Genomic DNA, 21,933 nt, shown 5'->3' on the forward strand with positions numbered 1-21,933 from the left:
TAGTTCGAACCTCATCAGAACAATACAATCCATTATTGTTAAAACATCATTTGAATTACAGCTTTAGTTTACTTAATTTGCAATCACTAAATTCTGTCTTTCAAATTACATAACAAACAAAATTATCTTTTCGATTATTCAAATCGAGTCTCTTAGCTGGTTGTCTTTAGAGCTTTCTCTGTGGGTACGATATCCGGACTTCGCAGTCTGTATTACAAGTTGGCTATGTACGCTTGTGTATTTTTATCAACAAATTTTTGGCGCCGTTTTCGGGGATAGCTTATTATTAACAACTAAATTAGGATAACTCGGCTTGTTTGATATTTCGTGTCAAGTTAAAGGGGTGAAATGACCCTTTATTCAAAATGAAATAAACTAAAAAGTTATTACCATTTTCTAGAATATTGTACTTATTTTATTAACTCTCCAAACCAAGCAATAGTTCAAAGTAATTAAGAAAAACAACTATAGACATAATTTTGAAAAATGAATAAATAAAACTTAGTTGTATATTTGTTCTTTTTCATATTATATACTATATAATTTTCTAAAAATTAAGCTAAAAAATAGAAAAATCAAATAAAAAATATTTAATAAAATTTATCAATTAGAATAAATTATCTAAATTAAACTATTACCAATAACACCGAGATATAGATAGTATTTTGATATTTTAAAATAAATAAATAATTCCTTCATTATATGTATATATAAAATGATTTTTTGAATTGTTTCAAAATAAATATTTTTTTTAGCTATATTTAAAAAGATATTATTTTATTTTATTGTCAATTCTTTTATTTATTTTTGTAGATATTAACAATTATTAAGTAATATTAATTTGCTTCAATATATATATTCATTCTATACAGTATGTTAGTAATGAGAATAAATTTGGAGATTTTAAGAAATTTATAAAAAAATATAAAATATTTTTAAAATAAGGGTAAATTGCAAATTAATCACGAACTTTATCCCTATTTGCAATTATAACATAAATTTTAAAACTTAATAATGTCAATAACCAATTGTTTTTTAACAAATTAATACATTTATATTTTTTATTTTCATGTTAGGTAGTACAATAAAAAATATAAAAAATAAATGAAATAGCATTGTCATTCAAAAAATCTAAATTAAGGGACACAAGAGTAAATAAAAAAGTAGTGGCATTTCAATTTAAATTGACATCGGTAAGCGTTATTTTAAAATTAGGTAGTATGGCCATTTATTGAGCTAGCAACCTCTATGAATTTAAAATCTATAGCCATTAATGCTTAGCTATATGGTTGAGCAAAAGTTCCATTGAATTAAATAATACATGATTTCACAAAATAATTTTTTGTATCTATAATTTTGATTATTTTATTAAATATATATTTAATTTATAAATTGAATAACCAATGACTTATATTTTAAATGATATAAACGCTATCGTCGGTTTAAATTTTTCCAGAAACACTCCCTCTCTCCAATAACTAAAAAAGATATAAATTAAATATTTTGATTTGCCAATTTTATAAATTGAGATAAATATATTTAAATTTTAAAGTATACTTATTTTTTAGATTTATCTTTTAATTAATTTTTGATTATATAAATAATTATTTTACAGCACTAGCCTTTGATTTTAGTTTAGTGTGGGTTATTTTGATTTAAAAGGAGAATTATATGCTCGGAAATAAATTAAAATACAATCTTTAGCTACAAGCCAGCAGAAAATCTGAATTCTAGGAGGAAAATTTTGCATCTAAATATAAGGTTTTTCTGTCATCAACAACCTTGACATTGAACTAGTCGGAATGCCCTATCGTCTGTTCATCCAGTTTGACCGGCCATTTAGTCATCCTTAGGCTGTTGTTTTCTCTATGTTATAAACTAGTAGACTATTTTTGTTTTAAATTATCTTAAATTATAGTCTGGATTTTATTTTAAAGTTGATCAATTTGATTAATCTACAAAATATCCAAATGTCTCTCTTATGTAGCCAAATTAAAGTTCATTAAATTTTCTCTCTTACGCACATGATTTACCGATATTTTATATTTATTGTTGTAACATTGATACGAATATTTGATACCAATTGTCGTAACCGGTTAATGATTGGATTGGTTTACGCAGCGGAATGGTGTGGAGTTTTCTTTTTGGTATGATCTTTGGATGGATAGCAAGTGAATTATTGATAAATTTTCTAACACTGATGTTTAAGATGCTGAGGTTTCTAAATTTGTTGTAGTTAAAGGTTTATGAAGAGACATTCAATAGAAGATGTCATACCCTATTAGTGATCATACTCAAATTCGAAGGGCTTTATCTTGAATAACTTCTCAATCGATATACAAGTAGAAGATACAGTTAAGTGTAAAGCTCAAATATTATCCAAACAATCGACACCTATCAATTTTCGATTCAGTTATAACCATTTGTTCAAATTATAATGATAAAAATTCAATACTACTATTCATATCGTTCCAATTTGTCTTTTTAATATTAAAAATTTCAAACACAAAAGTATATTTAAATTTTTTTTCTAGTCCAATTAAATAAACATATACAATTAAAACTAAAAATTAAAAGAATATTTTGACGATTTTAAAAAATTGTAAATGAAAAAAGTCAAAAATATAAGGTAGTATACAATACTATATATATATAACCCTTGGAGAGTTTAAACAACTCAAGAGCAAAGCCATAATAATGGAAGCTATTAATCTTTATTTCCTCTACACATTCCTTTCTATTCTCTTTCTCTTTTTTGCATATCAATTCTACCCCTCAAAAAACAACAAAGGAATTAAACTTCCTCCAAGCCCACCGTATGCTCTTCCAATTCTCGGCCATCTCCATCTCCTAAAACCACTGCTCCACCGTGCTTTCTACGGCTTGTCTCAAAAGTACGGTCCGATCATCTCCCTCAAATTGGGGTCCCGTCTCGTGGTGATCGTCTCATCACCATCGGCAGTCGAGGAATGTTACACTAAAAACGACATTGTTTTGGCCAATCGCCCTCAATACATTATGAGCAAGTATTTTAACTACAACAACAATAATCTTATCTCAGCACCTTACGGTCATCAATGGCGCAACCTCCGTCGCATAGCAGCAACCGAAATTTTCTCAGCTAACCGTCTTAACGCTTTTCTAAGCAGTCGAAACGATGAAATAAAGCAATTATTATACGGCTTATGTCGCGCCGGAGGCCGAGAATTTGCTCAGGTAGAGTTAAAACCTATGTTCAAGAATGCAACTTTTAATATTTTAATGCAAATGGTAGCAGGGAAAAAATACTACGGTGATGATGTGAATAATGAGGAGCAGGCTACGAAATTCAAAGAGATAATAGAAGAGATTTTTAGCTTTGCTGGGGTATCAAATTTGGAGGATGTTTTACCCTTTTTGAGGTGGATCAATGGTGGTAAGCTCGAGAAGAAACTTGAAATTCTCTCTAATAAAATGGATTTATTTTTGGAAGATTTGCTTGAAGAACATCGGAGTAAGGAGAAGGGTTTAGAGAGCAAAGCAGCTACAATGATTGATCGTTTGCTTTCTTTGCAAGAATCTGAGCCGAACAATTACAAAGATGAGGTTATTAAAGGACTCATAATGGTATGTACCTGCCCATATATCTACATGATCTTTTTTTTTGAAGTACCTACCCACATATCTATATGATTTATTTAACTGTTTTTGGCAAAAAGTTTCATCCTTATCTGTAAATCTTAAAATATTTGTCAAATATATCATATTTTGAATATTGGTGACATTACCAAAAAAAGTTCCAACATTTACGTTTCGTGTCAGTTAATTTACAACTAAATTTTTTAAAATCACCAGATCTAGTCAATTTTTATTATATTCTGTTTTTTTTTCCAATTATTTTTGAATCAAACTGTATTTATTTCCCTCATGTCATCTATGTTACTTCTAACTCAGCAAATTAACTGACATGACAACATAACAAATCACTAACTCAATTTAACCAAAACGAATAACGAAAAGTATTATTTTTATTTATATAACAATGTCAGACTTATAGAAAAGGAAATAATGTAGTATTCTTTATAAAACAAAAAATATAACTTAAATCTCTTTTTTAGTTCACGAAAATCTCAGCATTTGTTTATAATAGGTTTAATGTCTTAAAAAATCCCGACCTTTTATCCCCTTTTCAATCCTACCCTGATGTTGAAAATTTGTTAATTTTACCCTATTTTGTATTTTTCATTTTAATTGTACCTGAAGCATAAAATTAACCTTCATTTATTTGACAAAAGTTCAAAAAAGTTCGTCAAAAATGGTTAATTTAATATAAAAGTTAATCTAATGTAAAAAGGGTCAATTTAGAGAATTTTTTTGAACTTTTGCAAAATAAAAAAAAATCAATTTTGTAATCTAAGGTACAATTAAAATGAAAAAAATACAAAATATGATAAAACTGACTGATTTTAAACGTCAGGATAGGATTGAAAAGGGGATAAAAGGTCGGAATTTTTTAAAATATTAAACCTTTTCAACTGAACCGATCAAAGTGACTTCTTTTTGTAATAAATAATATAATTCGATTTTGTTTTTGTGACAAAATAAAAATACAATACACTTTTTGTAAGGCTTGATTACTTAAAAAAACCCCACCTTGTAATATTTTTTCGTTTATACCATGACCTAAGAAAAAGTTCAATTGTACCCTTTTTTTGATTTTTTGTTTTCAACTCTACCCTAAAGCACTAAATTGAACTTTTTATATCTAGAAAAAGCTTAAAATAATCCTTTCTTTTTTACCTTTTTTGTATTTTTTCAAATAGAAAAAAGATGATATAACCCTTCTATTTAATTATTTTTAATATTTTCATCCTTTAATTAATTAAATTGTCAAAAAATAAAATTTTGGTATACAGTTGAAAACGAAAAATCAAAAAAAGGAAATAAATGAACTTTTTCCTAGGTCAGGTATAAACGAAAAATTGTTTCAAGGTGGGGTTTTTTAAAGTAATTAGGCCTTTTTGTAATGACAGGTTAACTTAGTGACACCAGCTGTTTAATATCCTGTTTAAAGATTTTTTCTTTTTATAATTTCACATTTGTCAAAAAAGTCAAAATGTGTTAATAACTGTGCAGTTATGATAAAATTAATAAATGAGTTTTGAATTAAAGTAGTATCAGTGTGATCTAATATTTAAATCAATTTTATTTTAAAAACTAAAAGTTTAAGTGAATAAAATGAATGTAATTGAATATTTTAACTCTTTTTTTATGACAAGCTAATTCATACATGGACAAAAATCATAGATTATTTTATGATAATATAAAAATTCATAAATATTATGGTAAAAATGTAGACAGATACATTAATTTATTATTGGGAGAAATTTTTATGTAGAGTCAGTCTACCACATCATCCGTAGACTAAGCCAGTCATATCATAACCTCATTAAAATGAGGGTATTCTTGTATTTTGTTTGTTATTTGCATACATTTGTGAATAATAATATTACACGAATACCTTCATTTTAATAAGGTATTATGATATGATTAGTTTAGTTCACGGATGACATGATAGACTGAGTCTATCTAAGAATTTTTCTTATTATTGAATTATGTTTTTTTTTCAAATATATTTATATTGGTGCGATAAAATCAAACATACGCTAAAAGGGTGTAAAACTAGTCGAAATGCTCGTGTGCGTTTTCTGAATTTTCAACTTTAAAAGTTTTCTTAAAAAAATAAGTAAATTATGTACTGATATTTAATTACTAATTAAACTTACAAAAAACATATGTTTTTTAATAAATAAGAATATCTTATTTAAAAAATATCTTCAGATTTTGTTAGTTTTGAAAAAATATAACAAATATTTTATTTTTATCATTTGGACATCATAAATAATACATTGATAGATGTGATTTAGTTAATTTAAAAGTTGGATCAAACTAGTAAAAATTTAAGTATACAATATGTATAACCAACAATCTATATTGCTGATTTCAGGAAAAAAAAAACACCATATTTTGCTAGAAAACTTTTAATTAGCTAATTTGAGTTCTGTGTTTGCTTCTTATGCATGTATATGGGATGTTTATATGTAGGTGATGTTACTAGGAGGGACCGATACTCCAACATTAACATTAGAATGGGCAATGGCAAGTTTGGTTAATAATCCAAATGTCTTACAAAAAGCTAAAACAGAAATTGATTTACAAGTTGGACAAAAACGATTACTTGAAGAATCAGATCTTCCGAATTTACCTTATCTTCAAAGTATAATATCAGAAACCCTACGTTTGTATCCTGCAGGCCCGCTTCTAGTACCACACTACTCCTCTAAGGACTGCATTATTAATGGGTATAACATACCTATAAATACAATTGTACTGATAAATGCATGGGCTATTCATAGAGATCCGACTGTTTGGGACGATCCTTCGAGCTTTCGACCAGAGAGATTCGAGGCCGATCATAGACTTGGTGTTCATCAGACATATAATTATATTCCATTTGGTGGAGGGAGAAGGGTTTGTCCTGGAATGGGGTTAGCTCAACGTATTTTGGGATTGACTATTGGTTCCTTGATTCAGTGCTTTGAATGGAAAAGAATGGATGAGAAGTTGGTCGATATGAGTGAAGATAAAGGCTTTGCTATGCCTAAAGCCGAGCCATTGAAAGTGATGTGTAAAGCATGTGCAATCATGAACGAGGTTCTTGCCCAAGCTTCTTAATTAGAAATATGGATGAATTTGTATGAATATTGTATTATTGTTGTTATAAAATAATATTATGTGTGAAGTAATAGTTTTTCGGGTATTATGGGGATTACTACTTGTATCATTAATAGCATGAATAAGGCAATTAGAATGGATAATTAGTTTTACATATGTTGTTCTTAAATTTTCATTATGACCCAATGCTTCAAAAGTGTATGTTTTGTCTAAAAAATGTCCTCGGCGAAACGGCACGTTGATATAGCAGAAGTAACAAGAATAAAGATAAGGATTAATGTCAAAAAAGATTACGAACTTTACACGTTTTTTCATTTTAATCACGCAGTTTAAATTTTCTTATTTTCATGCACGAACTATAATTTTTTCTCAAATTCATATACTGTGTTGAGGTGGCGCTCATTCATTGGTGTAAAATGACCTCCACCTCATCGAATTACACCAATAGAGCCGTAACATCTCAGCACCGTGCATGAATTTAAGAAAAAGTGCGTGATTAAAATGAAAAAACGTGTAAAGTTGGTGAATTTTTATGACATTAACTCTAAAGATAATTCTATGATACTGTAAAAAAAACACTAATTTACTGGCTGACCATAAATCTGATAAATAAATAATCAGCTACCGTGATTTTTGCCTTAATCTTAGAAGATTTGATTTGATGTACCTTATAAATATTTTCTTCTTTATTACTGATTTTATATTGATTCTATTTCCTTCTAATTAATGTAAATAGTCGTTGCTATTCTTGTACAAATTTACACAAGTTAATAACAGAAATACATTATAGTTTCATATAATTTTAACAATCTTTCATGGTATTAGAGCTCTCTCTAACTTGACCAGATTGACCTCTATTTCTTCCCAATTTTTTTGGCTTCTTTTTCTAATCTCTATCTCATCATGTCTATCTCTTCCGACTCTCTCTCTGACACATCAAATAAAACTCAATTGGTTGTGTTGACCCATAAATTTTAAGCCTATAATATAAATTGGGCTTAATATTATTAAATTTTTATATTTATATAGTAATTTAAGATTAATTACTATTTAAAATTTAATTGATACTAAATACTCATTTTAGTAAGTTAAAATAAATTTATATTTACCTAAAAATAAAAGAATATATTATTTTCTTTTATTAGTTAAGTAAATATAATTACATGACTAATTAATAGAAAATCAATTAATTCTTTCCCACTTTAGAGATATGTCCATATATACATATTCTCTACCCTTCTATAAATAGGAGTGTCTTCACAACAAAAAGGACACATAACTCTTAAGTCGTGAAAACTCTACAAACAAAGCAACAAATAAGCTCTGCATAATTTCTTCAAGCGACTACACCAAATAAAGCCTCCATATTCGAATCTTCATACGTCGTGTTCATCACCCATCGAGGATTCAACCAAGTGACTACATATCAAATCAAGTCTTCATATTTGAATCTCCATACGGCGTGTTCTTCACTCGTCAACGATTCAACAATTTTCTTCACCAAATCGAAGGAGATTCTACAACGGATTTAAGAACAAGCTTCATAAGCCCTTAATCCACAAATTTTGAAGGAAAGCATCAAAGGATTTAATTTCTACACGTGTAGAAATTACCCCATAGAGATTGTACTCGGTTTTTGAGTAAACTCAATAAAATTGACATTTGTGCATTTTTTTTTCTAATTTTAGGACAAGAAATTATTGTTAACAAATTTTTGGCACGTCCAGTGGGACATCTCTACCTTTCATCTCTTTCCTTCGCAAATTCAAAGAAATAACAACAAAGATCCATGGCTTCAAGAAACAACAACTACAGTCGCCAATCCAAGGCACCAGTGCGTTTCACCGTTCGAAATACGACTAATGCTAGCCCTGGAGCAATAATCAAAGAGAGGTTGATTTAGGATATTTATGCTCGCACTCTTCCCCTTCTTCAAAAGATGCTCGTTTTCATCACAATCGGATGAAGAAACTCCATCACCAACTCATTCTCCACCAAAGGCAAAAGGATATCCTAAGTCGCCGACAAGCAAGGATTTGCCAACCACTCCATTCACACCAACATCGTCAAAGAGTTCTTCTGATGTCATGAGCGTTATGATGACTAGCACTACTTCCTTGGAAGAACAAGTCGCTAAGATGAGCAAGGTGTTGGAGGCTCTTTTTGACTCCATTAAGGAAAAAGATGAACAAATCTCCTTTTTGATGAAGAAGGTAGACAATTTAACTGCTAAGGCGGTTGTTGTTTCTAAAACTTCACAATCACAAGAAGGTGATGATATTGCAAATATCTTTCCTTCTACTACTGTGGATGGTACTTCCTCTAGTGATGCTTCAAAAGAAGCTCAGATTTCAATCACCAATGGTTCTATTCATGGAGACCAATTGGAGAATCTCATCAAGGAGGTTGTCAAAGATCAAGTTGAGAGTGGTACACAACCATCATATTCATATGCCAAACCCTATTTTTATAGGATTGACCTCAAGAAGATGTCCACAAGCTATCAACCTCCAAAGTTTCAACAGTTTGATGGCAAAGGCAACCCAAGACAACATGTAGCTCATTTTGTTGAGACATGCAACAACGCTGGTACTTATGGTGACTTGATGATCAAGCAATTTGTTCGCTCCTTAAAAGGAAATGCTTCTGATTAGTACACGGACTTAGAGTTTGACACAATTGATAGTTGGGAACAGTTGGAACGTGAGTTTCTAAATCGCTTCTATGGCACTCGTCAAATTGTTAGCATGATAGAGCTAACGAGTACACGTCAATGGAAAGATGAGGCTGTTATTGACTACATTCATAGATGGAGAAACTTGAGTCTTAACTGCAAAGATCGTCTTTCGGAAGCATCCGCTCTAGATATATGCATTCAAGGCATGCACTTTCAACTTCTCTACATTCTCCAAGGTATCAAGCTTAGAAGCTTCGAGGAGTTGGCAACTCGTGCACATGACATGGAGCTAACTTTCGCCGCTGCGGGAACTCAAGGTTCAATGGTAGAAAATCCCCAAAAGGGAAAAGAAAGACAAGAGGCTCGTAAAGTGGGAAAAACATCAACAAAGGTTGAAGGGAAACATTCCATGGTTGTTACTACAACATCGTTCAAATTCACCAAGTATGAAAAGAAACAAGAAGGAAAGCCTCCTGCCTTCAACCGTCAAGAAGTAAAGAAGAGTACTTTAAAGGAGAGACAAGAAAATGTCTACCTTTCAATGACTCTGACGTTTCTAAAATGTTGGATGACTTGCTTGAGGCTAATCTCATCCAATTTCCAGAAATGAAGCGTCCCGAAGAGGCTGACAAAGTGAATGACCCAAACTATTGCAAGTATCATCGACTAATTAGTCATCCACTTCAAAAGTGTTTTGTCTTAAAAGATAAAATTATGCGACTACACGAATTTGCAAAAACTCAAAGCTAAACATATTTAGCTAACATCCTTTAGTTTCCGTACCAACAAACGGAATTTAATTCGGAGTTATATAACCCGAGATACAACTCACGCAACAGGGCTGTTCTGCAGAGTTATATTCTGCAATTACACAAACTTATCATTCATTCTTAATCAATCTAAACTCATCCTAAATTCTTAAAACATCCTTAGGATCTTCTTCAACCTCATAGCTCCATGGCCGAACCATAGCTATCATTTTACACTAAAATTTCATCAATTTCACAACACTACTTCTCTAGCTAACTCCAACAAACATCAAACACCATTATTCTCTATCTCTAAGCCAAATACACAATCTATTTGATCATCAAACTCATCATTTTCAAATCACCAAAATTTAGAAAATTCCTTACCTCCATGAAACTCTATAGCCGAAGGTTGCAAGTCTTCATTTCCATCATCATTAACCTTTCCTTAAGCTTAATTCCATCTCACATGCACTAATCAATCAAAAATCCCAAATCATTTCTCATAAACCCTAACCTTTCTAACCATTAATTCTCACAAATCAATCATTGAAATCACCGAATAGGAGCCTTACCTTGATCTCCTTATGATTTGGGAATGATTGCTTCAAAAACTATGAAGATTGGAGAAGAATCATAATGATAGGGGGTGAAGGGTAATGGTTCGGCCATTTTGGCCTTCTAGGAGAGAAAAGGAAGCTCATTTTCTATCTTAGGATATAATAATAGAAACAACTTCCTTAGGAAGTTTTATTGGCCAAAAGTCCATTTAACTCAAAATGGCTAAAAATTCACTTTAGCTCAAAACGGTTAAATTTCACTTAAACTCAAATTTCCAAATAACTGTCAAGCTAACTTTCCAAATAATTTCGGATATCCTATTCCGATTAACATTTCACAAACGTCGTCGTGAAAATTATTAGCTTAGGACGTATAGCTTATTTTATATTAAGTCCCGCTAATAATTGCTCTGATAAATAATAATTTATATTTCAAATTATTATTCTATCACTTAATTTCTATTCTTATCTCAATTATACTTCTTAAGTCGAGTTTTATTCCCGACCTACTAGATTTGTATCCCATAATTTAGACCTCGTAGCACGATCCAATTATCGTAGGATTTTAGGGTTCTTACATAAATTAACTATAGAGTGGAGTGTAGTAGAGAAAACATATGGCCGAGCTGTACAATCAAAGAAACTTATCGGATATTAAACTTTCTTGGGAACTAAACTATGGCGATGTTTAAAAATTTATATTAATTAATTTTTTTGTTAAAAAATGTATACTAAACTTATCAAAACATATTTTTTTTAAAAAAAAAACTTATCCAAATGTTACAACAGGAAGTCACCCATTGAAAAACGCTGGCGTGTTGCTGACATGACCACCATAATATTTTTTCCTCACCTATCCAGTACTACTTTACTTTAAAAAAAACACATCGCCCCAGCACATCATCTCGTCGCATCATTGAAAAAAATCCAATTTCTTCATGTTCTCCACATTTCTCCTCCCTCTACCCACCTCTATAGCCACCACCTCTACCTCCAATAGCCTACCTTCAGCCGTAGCCATCCCTACCATGCAGTCACCGCCATCCCTACCATGCAGTCACCGCCATCCCTACCATGCAGTCACCGCCGCTACCTCTATCTCACCGCCAAATGAAAAGTTTCGTCTCAGATAAAGAGATCTTCGTTTGAGCTTCGGCTCAGATGAAGGGAGCTGTGAGCTAGTGGTGGCGGTTGTAGGAAATGGTGAAAATGAAAAAAAATAAGTAATTGTTATTTTTGAAATTATGTACAAAATTGAGGGAGTGAATTGAGCTTTTGCCTGGATGATGTGGCATTATAGCTAGTGATGTGACATTGATTGGACGATAAAAAACATGTGGCTATGTCGGCAAAAAGTGACCATCTTTTGATGGGTGACCTCCTATTGAAACGATTTAGTAAGTTTAATATCCATTTTATAAAAAAAAATTGTTTAATATCCATTTTATAAAAAAAAATTGTTTGATATCCATCATCAAACATTCCCATAATTCAATGTCCTTTCAAGTTTAATATCTAAATTTGTCAACGCAATTGAAGAATATCAATATAAATTTCATTATTTGATTTGAGATATTTGATTTGTACTCAAGTCACACTTGTTCAGTAAAACAATTTCATTATGATATGTACATATAAATCATCTTTTTTTTTTGGTGAAAAACCCAAAAAAGCTTCATTTCAGATTGAAATAAAGAATAGTCCTTAGGCATAAAGCCTAAACCACTACAAAACAGAGATCAGGCTTTTTAAAAGGCCTGCCAACTACAAAAAAGAAGATTACATCAAATGGATATCATCAACTATACTAATCATTCTATCATTCATCTTCATCGCACTGATTTTATCAATAATTATTGCTTTAATCTTTCTCATCACAGCTTCTGCATTAGGAACTTCATTTTAAAAAACCTTCTTGTTCCTAACAGACCAAATATGATAAACAGTTGCTGTTAAGGCAATTCTTCTGATAACCGCAACACCATTCTTCCCAGCAGCTTTCCTGCAGAACCAGCTAATCAATCTCCCCCAGCTTCTGATAGTAGCATTACATCTGCAGATTCTCAACACTTTGCTCCAAATGAGCTTGGCAAAATCACACTCATAGAAGCAATGCTTGATAGTTTCAGTGCCATCATTACAAAGAACACACTTATCATCTTCTGTAACTCCCCACCTCTTCAACTTGTCTTTAGTTCTAACTCTCCTTTTTAACACTAGCCACAAAATAAAATTGTACCTTGGGACTGAGCCCTTACCCCAGACAACTTTGAACCAGTTAACAGTAGGATGGGTTTCTCTATATATTCTCCAGGTCTGGTCAATGGAGAATTTACTGTTCTTTACAACTTTCCACTTAATTTCATCATTATTATTGGAGATAGAGCAGTTCTGAGTAATGTAACTCCAGGCTTCATCCATATCCTCATCAGTAGGGTCTGGCAAATCCCATTTACCATTCCTCCACAAATCAGCAACTACAGCAGCCCTTGGGATATCTGATTCTCTCATTTTCACTCTTGGAAATCTCTCCACCACAGAGTGCCCTTGGAGCCATGGGTCATTCCAGAAGCTAGTAATTTTCCCATTTCCCAATCTGAAATCAATAATCTTACTAATCTCAGGTCTGATATTCAGGATGCCCCTCCAAATCCAGCTAGTAGTATTACTAAAGTTCATACCCCAGAAACTTTTCTTCTTAATCTTGTTGGCTTTAACCCATTTTACCCATATAGAATCTGGGTTATTAAAGAGGTGCCAAATGTGCTTACTGATAGCTGCTCTATTCCAACAGTTGATATCTTTCATGCTAAGCCCTCCCTCTTTCTTAAGCTTAGTCAATTCTTTCCAGGAGACAACAGCTTTGTTTCTGCCCTCAGTACTACCAGTCCAAAGAAATTTGGAGCAAATTCCTTGGATCTCTTTAGTCACTTGCTTAGGAAGAATCATTATAGATGCCCAGAAGACATGCATACTCATAAGGACTGATTGAATCAGCTGAATCCTCCCTGCATAGGATAATAACTTGCTTGTCCAAGAATGGATTCTGCTAGTTATTTTAGAAATAATACCCCTGCAATCCTCTTTAGAAAGCTTTGATGAGATAAGAGGTATGCCTAGATACCTCAAAGGCAGCTCCCCTTCTTCAAATCCCAGATTACTCAGAATTCTATCTTTAATGTTGTGATCCACCATACAGAAAAAGATTTGACTCTTGTTACTATTCACTTGAAGCCCAGATATGTTCTTAAAATTATCCAGAGTCTTAATCATAGCCATAACTGAACTCTCATCCCCATAACAAAACAGGAGGAGGTCATTCTTGAATGATTTTTATGGACATTTTGGATGTTTGTTAAACTTAGCCTGCATGAACTCATTTCACCATGAAAAATTATGAAATTTACATGGACAGAGTCATATTAGCGTAAATAAGTTAAACTCTCCGATTAATAAAGAAAATTTAATACTAATTAAAGACACAATAAATTGATACGGTCTCTAGTAATTTTAGATTTCTTTATTGAATTACGCATCACTACACATCACAAAATAAGCGGAAAATTTATAATTCTACGTAATGAACTGAATTCACCAATTTCTTCTCTTCATGCAGGCATGCACAGATCTAACGCCTTTGAAAGGTAAACATCTTAATGGAAACCACAAAAACAAATGCAAATAGTATAGTGAATCCAACAACAACAACAGCAACAACTCCTAGAAAGTCATGTCTATAACCAAAATATGTTCTTAGAAAATGTTCCACCGTTTCTTCTGCCGTAACTGTATCCTTTAAATCTCCGAATTGCGATGCAAATAATCCATATAATGTCCACGACACTGGGCTTGTCCAAGTGCACCATCTCCACCATATAGGAATTTGCTGTGACAAACGAAACGATTTGATGCAGGAAGAATGTTAATTCTCAGTGTATATGACCATATTCGGGAAATGCAGATATTGACCAGCAAAAATACTAACCGTTCGTGGGATAATGTAACCTGAGAAAAGGTTCCATATCGAATAAAATGCAGTAGAAACAATCATTGAAATTTGTTGATTCGGTGTCATTGCCACAGCCATCATACCATAGAAGGTGAAATACAACAATGTGAAGTAGATGAAGAATAAATACCAAAAGATTTTTACAGCAGTGAATTCAAACCCCATCATTGTGTAAACAATTAAACCATAAGCCATAGCTTCCACAAACGTATATGGTAACTCGACGAGAAGCTGCAGTAAATAGATAAAACTTTCATAAGCCGAAAAAAAAAATCACAATGCTACTATTTGAGAAAGTTAAAAAATCTAGTTGTTACTTGTGCAAAGGCGTAGGGGAAAGCTGAATACATTCCAGCGGCCCTTTCTCGGTAGAAAACACTTCTTTCAACAGCCACTACTGCCTGAACAATCCCTGCATTTCTTATACCAAGGAACAAAACAGCAGCATACAATGAACCCATTGCATTTAGAAGATCAGTTTTTCTTTTCCTGCAATTTAGAGCTCGGAGAAATTAATAATAAGCAGGCATAATTGGAATTTGTGAAGTTTTTTAGAATGGGATGGAGAAGTAACTTACGTTTTGGAGCCAAGCCTCCAGAACATTGTCCCCAACGTTAAAGCTATAACTATTGTGTGGATAAATCTTACTGCAGTGTATGACGAATTACGCCAGTATGAACTTCGTTGCTTCCACAAGCAAGCGATGAACTGGAAAAAAAGTGACTGTGCATACTGTGTACGGAAATATAGATCCTTTGATCCAGGAACTGGTTTGTTTAATTCATTAATTACTGCTTTAGTTCTCCTGAAAAATACTCAATATATTAGTTACAATTTCTTCAAAATTTCCTTGTTTTCTTCACATAAATTCTTATTTTATCAGTATATATACCTGAACTGTTCTGAATTTCGGTATATATCAGCAAAATCAATCCTCAAAGATATTTCTTGTGCAGGAGCAGTAACTTCTAACATCCAAGTTGCTGGATTGTAACCATCTTTTATTTTATTTACTGCTTCAATTCCCTTGATTAAAAAATAGCACATGATTTGGCCAGGATTAATTATGAACATGGAGGTATAAAATTGACATCCTAATTATTTTTCTTCATTGTTCTTAAGATCTATGTACCTCAAAATACTTGACAAGATGGGAAGAATTGTGACCCAGTGGTCCGACGTAAATTTCTTGTCCTCCTTGCTTCAACAGGATAAGCTACAGCCGCATGTTACAGACAACATCTTAAACTGTATAATCCATATATACAAAGAAACAAAAAATAACAAAAACCTTATGAGTTGAAGAATTTCTTACCTCATCAAAACTTTCAAATATGTCGATGCTTGGCTGATGTATTGTGCAAACAACTGTTCTTCCTGTATCCACAGTATTTCTAACCGTTCTCATAACAATTGCAGCAGCTCTTGCATCCAGTCCTGAAGTTGGCTCATCCATGAATATTATAGAGGGGTTTGCCACAAGTTCAACCGCAATGGTTAGTCGCTTACGCTGCTCAGTAGAAAGACCATTTACACCAGGCAATCCTATAAGTGCATGTCTCAAGTGATTCAGTTCAACTAGCTCCATGACTTCCTCAATGAACATCTGTAATTAAATGAATTCATAAGTTCAACCAAATGAACGCTAGTCAGCTAGATTACAACTTGATGCCGATTTAAGGAATAGATGCATACCTTTCTGGTTTTGGCATCAACTTCTATCGGTAGACGAAGCCAAGCTGAGTAGAACAAGGATTCAAAAACAGTAACATTCGGAGAATGGATGTCATTTTGCTCACAATATCCTGAAATTCTAGCAAATGTTTCTTGCTTCTTTGGGTAACCGGAAATTGTAATGGTCCCCTGTGTATACCCAGTAGTTTTTCTACCAGCCAGCACATCCATCATAGTGGTTTTACCAGCACCAGTAACACCCATCAAAGCTGTAAGAACACCTGGCCTAAAAGCACCACTCACATCATGTATAAGCATCAATTTATCTTCAATCACTCCCTGATTTTTCATTTCCTGCAGAGTTCAATTTGACAAGATCGTCACTTCTAGTTTCTCAAGCATCTCTACGAACAAGATAATAGCTACAAAACATTTGATACCAGTGGCATGTCAATAGAGTAAGTAATTTCATTGAAGGTGATGAAATGAGGTTCGAATGGAAGAACCATGCCCTTTTTCTTGTCATGGTTGGCCACATCAATGGTCTCTACTGCTGGACTGGACCCTTTTTCGAAGGACCTATATGAACTGCTCTGACCAACTCCACTGCGGCTTCCTATATACCGTTTGGTGTCATAAAAACTGGCAATTAGTAGAAATAACATAAGTATATAAATCTACTTACCTTCTTGTTGGCTATCTCCTGGTCCATTACTCTGAGACTCTGTAGGTATAATAGTTTGAGGTTTCTTGAGCGCTGCATGACAATATTTGCATGAATTTAGAAAATGACCACCTACCCTTAGTCAACATAAAACTAAGTTGATAACTGATCATGATACTCACGGCCAAGGAAAGTGAGAGCCATAATGTAGCAGGAGTTAAATAAAAATGTATATCCAAACAATGCCCCGACTCCAATCCAATACCAGTATGCATCCGTGAAGAACGCACGAGAATTGAGAACCTCAGCTCCTAGAGTTTCTGTCGAGTTTGGGAGAACCTTTGAAAAGAATATAATAATTATTTGGAAGGTGATTGCAAGGAATGCATGAGCATATGATCTGCAAACTGGAGAAACTTACATGGCTCCAACTTTTTCCAAGTAACTCATTGATTGTTATTGCATTCTGTCCATACATCATCGGTGATATCCAGTAAGCCCATTTCCACCATTTCTTTATCATATCTTCAGTGTTGAGCAAGTGAAGAAGGCAAATTTCTTTAAATTTTTATTAAAGAAAAAGATTACAATAAAGTTATTGAGTAATTATACCTTGAGAAAGGATAAAGCCGCCTGATGAAAAAATTACAAGTGATATATATATCCCGACGCTGTTAGCAATTACCATGTCTCTTCCAGTTGCTGCAATAAATTGAAACAATGCAGAAGCCATCTGCTTAACAAGGATTAGCAGAAGATACTGCTTAAAGAACCTGCATAAAGTAGATTACTCTCCAAATTACTCTCCAAGTTCACAAAGATCATAAGACATCTCAAATAATTGTGATCTTACCTTCCAACATTTGGATCAAATCCAATTCCATAATATGTAATTACCACCCAAACTGCAACTTCCATGATTGATATAGGAATCTTAAGGACCAGATGAGGAAGAGAAAATGCCCATGAAGAATAGAATAGGGAGTCCCTTTCCTTATAAAATACTGGGAGTCTTGCAAGTGTCAAGGGAGCCTCCACCAGGCCATTAAACATCGAAACGAGCAAAGAATAGAATAAAGCACCTAAATATTTTCCCCCACCAATGACTGAATCTCGGTGCATTTCAGTTCGGAAAAAGACAGTCATTGCAATAACTGCCATGATTGAAGCCTAAAGCAGAAGAGAAAAAAGGGTCCAACTCCATAAGCAAATATTTTATCTAGAAAAAAAATACATTGCTTAATACAAATTCTTTTTTTACTCACTTGAATGTTCTTGAAAACATAGAGAAATGCATTTCTCTTCAAAAGCAGGAGTTCTCTTGAGAAGCAAGCTTTAAACAACTCCACATTATCAACACCATATTTTCGAGATGTTAATGCAGCTGGATCACTCTCAACCTTGTTAAATGGAGTTGAAATCTTATCTTTAATGTTTTGTCCCACATGAAATGACTGAAATGCCTCAACAAATTCTTTCACTGTCATAAAAGTGTAAGGCTCACCGTTCCGTGCCCAATACTGTCCCTGATCTTTCCTGGAAGTTACCTGTAATCCAAAATATGAATTAGCAATGAGAGTATACTATGGAACTACAGATAGAGGACTTATACCAGAAGATCTTGTTGTAAAAAAATGAGAAAGGAAAAAAGGCCATGTCCATGCTTACTTCTTGCAAGAAGTCAGCTACACCTTTTCGTTCAGGACACTTGAAGCCCATGTGTTCAAAAAATTCAAGCACATTTGCACGAGGACCGTGGTACACAATCTGGCCATCAGAAAGCAGAATAATGTCATCAAAAAGTTCAAATGTTTCTGGAGCTGGTTGTAGAAGAGAGATGACAGCTGTTCCGTTGAGAATGCGAATGAATTGCCTCAACGAGCGCACGATTTGGTAAGTCGTTGAGCTGTCCAAGCCATTAGAAATCTCATCCATAAAGAGACCTCTGGCTGGTCCAACAAGCATTTCTCCTAGAAGTAGATTATTATAGGTTATAACAAAGTTGATTGTAATACAATTGATTACTAAAGCAGTTTACCAGTTGTAAGACGCTTCTGTTGCCCTCCTGATATGCCCCTAATCATTGCATTCCCTACCATGATATCTGCACAAGCTTCCAATCCTAATATCTGCAAATTAATATAAAAGGTTCAAATAAATATGTCTTCGTGATACTTATACATCATCAAGAAACTCACAATACTACTTATCAAGATCACTACCTTGAGAACATAATCTGTCATCACATTCACCTCCTGACCTTCAATTGCAGCCGCCTAAAATATCAGAGAATATAAGGCATAATATCTCTTGTTTTCAATATAATTATTCTTGTTGGAAGATGCTCGTGTTTGGATATCATAAATCATTAATCAAAGTCAATGAACAAGGTTGCTATAATGATGTTGATAATAATCCAAATTAATTCTATATATCAATTTCTTTCACTAGTGGTATTTGAGGTCACCTTCATGAAGACATCAATATCAGGATCAGGTTTAACATTTTCCGCTTTCTCTCTTCTCAACAACTCCGCCAACATCTCTGCATATGGCTTAAACTGTGTTTAGAACTAAAAATATTCATAAAGGAATTTGTTATAAACTTATTATTACCATGACGAAGCCCAACCCCTTGGCATCTTGCGGCAAATGCCAAAGTTTCCCTCACAGTCATTTCTCCTATATGAAGATCATGTTGACCAATATAAGCAGCAATTCTTTGGGGTATGAACTCATTCATCCCATGTCCATTATAAGTTACGCTACCAGAAAACTGCAAAATAAATTGCAATTTATTCAAATTAGAGATTAAAACGGACTAACCTGGATACATCCCATGCAACATCAGCATATCAAAATTGCAGTTTGTCTATAACATTAAATTCAGTATCATAACCTTTAGATTTCGGTCCAACTTCCCAGCCAGTGCCAACAGGAGTGTGGTTTTTCCAGAACTCGGGGGTCCAAGAAGCAATGTCATCCTGCAACGCCAACACGAAGAGTACTGTAATCATATTATGTGTTATAAACATGAAGAAAAGGCTTCAATATTCAACTAACCTTGACGGATGGATGATTCCACTAACATCTCTAAGGATAGGAAGATCAATCTTTTTGCTCGGGAGGATATGCAGGCCTTTTAAAATACTCTTTTATGATTGAAATTGAGAAGTAAGCATACAAGGAAAACTTGTGATGGAAATAAATAAAAGCATGACATAGCATATCAAATTGGTATAATGAAAAATATACATGTAGTATGTTCAGAAAGAAACTGATGAGTGAAGGAAGAGTTCTGCTCCCTGCATCAACTTGTGCCTCAACATTTAGCTGTTCAAATCGGACTTCTACAGTTGGAAACTTCAGTCCAACTCTAAGAAATCATTAAAACAAGGAATTGCATTAAAGACATTCTACAATATATTAAAGGCAAAGCTTATTCACTACACGAAAATTCTCAAATTGTGACGGAAATTTGTAACAGAAAAAATTTGTCACAAATTTATAATGGATTTACAGAGTTTTGTGGATTTTTGAAGGAATTTTCTGTCACAAATTCACAAATTTTTTGTGACGGATTGTAAAATATTTTCATCTAAATGTTTTTTACAAACAAGTTTCTTTTTTTAATATAGATATTTTTATAAATTTTCCGTCAAAAAATATTTGTGACTGTGATGGGAAATTTCAGTCACAAATTTTATGACGGATTTCCTTTTCCGTCACCAAAAAAAAAAGTTATGACCCCTTTTTATGACGACCAAAATTCTTCATATATATATATATATATATATATATCAATTTAGCTTCAAAAAATATATATATCAATTTGTGATAGATTTTGCGGTCACAAAATACATTTTATTTTATGTAAAGATTATCAGCAAAACAAAAAGAGAGAAAATCTCAATACTCCATATCAAGGAAAGTTTATAGTTAATTTGTTTTAGCTTATTTCGTCCATTTTACCATTAGATGAACGTGATGAAAATCCATTCAACGGTGACAAGTGGATAAAGTAAGGTTTATTTTGTTAAACAACAAACTAACCATAGAAAGACTCCCCATTATTAAAAAGAAAATTTCAGTTGTCATGCTTAAATTCTAGTACTTCTTTTACTTTCTTGCATACATTTTCTCAGCAACCAAACAAGCCATGCAAATAAAATAACAGATTGAAGGCATTGTTTTCTCTATCATACCTGTCAACACGATTCTTTATCTTCCATAAGAACCTCTCATTATCATCTATTTTGACCAATCTCTGAAGCAAAGATTGTCTTTCCTGCAATTCAATATTTTGGATATCCACTTCAATGGCTCCACGTTTTGAAGATGATGAAAGCATGCCAGTTTTTAAGCGTTTGTAAGTGGGTAATCTTTGAAGTGCAGCCCATATTAGAGCTTCCTCCTCGTCTTCTCGTGAAGATTTTGAGAAAATGTCATCAGAATTGAGTTGCCATGTTGTGGAAGAAGAGCTACCAGCTCTAGAATAAACATTATTAGAACCCTCCATTTCCAAGACCAGGAAAAAATGGGTTATTTTCTCTCAGCCATTTCATATAGTTTTCTTTTGAGGTAGTTACTATATTTATATTTTATGTGCTCCATGATTACATTTACATGATGCCACCTTCTGCCTTGTATACTTTTCTCTATATTTTTATATACAGGGATTTCAATAGTATAATGTACCTTGCGTTCTACATGGAAGTCAACCTTATGATAAATAAATGGATGACAACACTGTTTGTAAATTATAAGTCTAATGTCTTAAAAAAAACCCGACCTTTTAGCCCCTTTTCAATCATACCCTGACGTTGAAAATTTGTCAATTTCACCCTATTTTGCATTTTTGTGTTTCAATTGTACCCTGAAAAATA

At 32.9% G+C, this 21,933-nt stretch overlaps 2 protein-coding genes across 2 annotated transcripts; one reads left to right on the plus strand and one right to left on the minus strand.

Moving 5' to 3' along the window:
• The first annotated feature begins 2,666 nt into the window (after positions 1–2,666).
• On the plus strand, positions 2,667–6,868 carry LOC126656037 (cytochrome P450 81Q32-like). The gene is made up of 2 exons (XM_050350490.2): positions 2,667–3,606; positions 6,085–6,868. The coding sequence occupies exons 1-2, from the start codon at positions 2,698–2,700 to the stop codon at positions 6,712–6,714; spliced, it is 1,539 nt and encodes a 512-aa protein (XP_050206447.1). The 5' UTR covers positions 2,667–2,697; the 3' UTR covers positions 6,715–6,868.
• A 7,385-nt stretch (positions 6,869–14,253) lies between these two features.
• LOC126656033 (pleiotropic drug resistance protein 1-like) lies at positions 14,254–21,588 on the minus strand. Its single transcript, XM_050350482.1, has 24 exons — positions 21,253–21,588; positions 20,303–20,423; positions 20,111–20,199; positions 19,947–20,031; positions 19,664–19,823; positions 19,516–19,592; positions 19,271–19,324; positions 19,087–19,177; positions 18,717–19,018; positions 18,314–18,595; positions 17,902–18,218; positions 17,661–17,821; positions 17,470–17,573; positions 17,231–17,387; positions 17,070–17,141; positions 16,825–17,000; positions 16,406–16,738; positions 16,026–16,316; positions 15,843–15,926; positions 15,603–15,736; positions 15,288–15,515; positions 15,027–15,198; positions 14,686–14,940; positions 14,254–14,586 (listed from the first exon to the last, which is right to left on the minus strand). Exons 1-24 carry the CDS (start codon positions 21,564–21,566, stop codon positions 14,329–14,331), a joined length of 4,317 nt encoding a protein of 1,438 aa, XP_050206439.1. The 5' UTR covers positions 21,567–21,588; the 3' UTR covers positions 14,254–14,328.
• Positions 21,589–21,933: the final 345 nt, after the last annotated feature.

Source organism: Mercurialis annua, linkage group LG7, assembly GCF_937616625.2.
Source record: "Mercurialis annua linkage group LG7, ddMerAnnu1.2, whole genome shotgun sequence".
Classification (NCBI taxonomy): domain Eukaryota; kingdom Viridiplantae; phylum Streptophyta; class Magnoliopsida; order Malpighiales; family Euphorbiaceae; genus Mercurialis; species Mercurialis annua.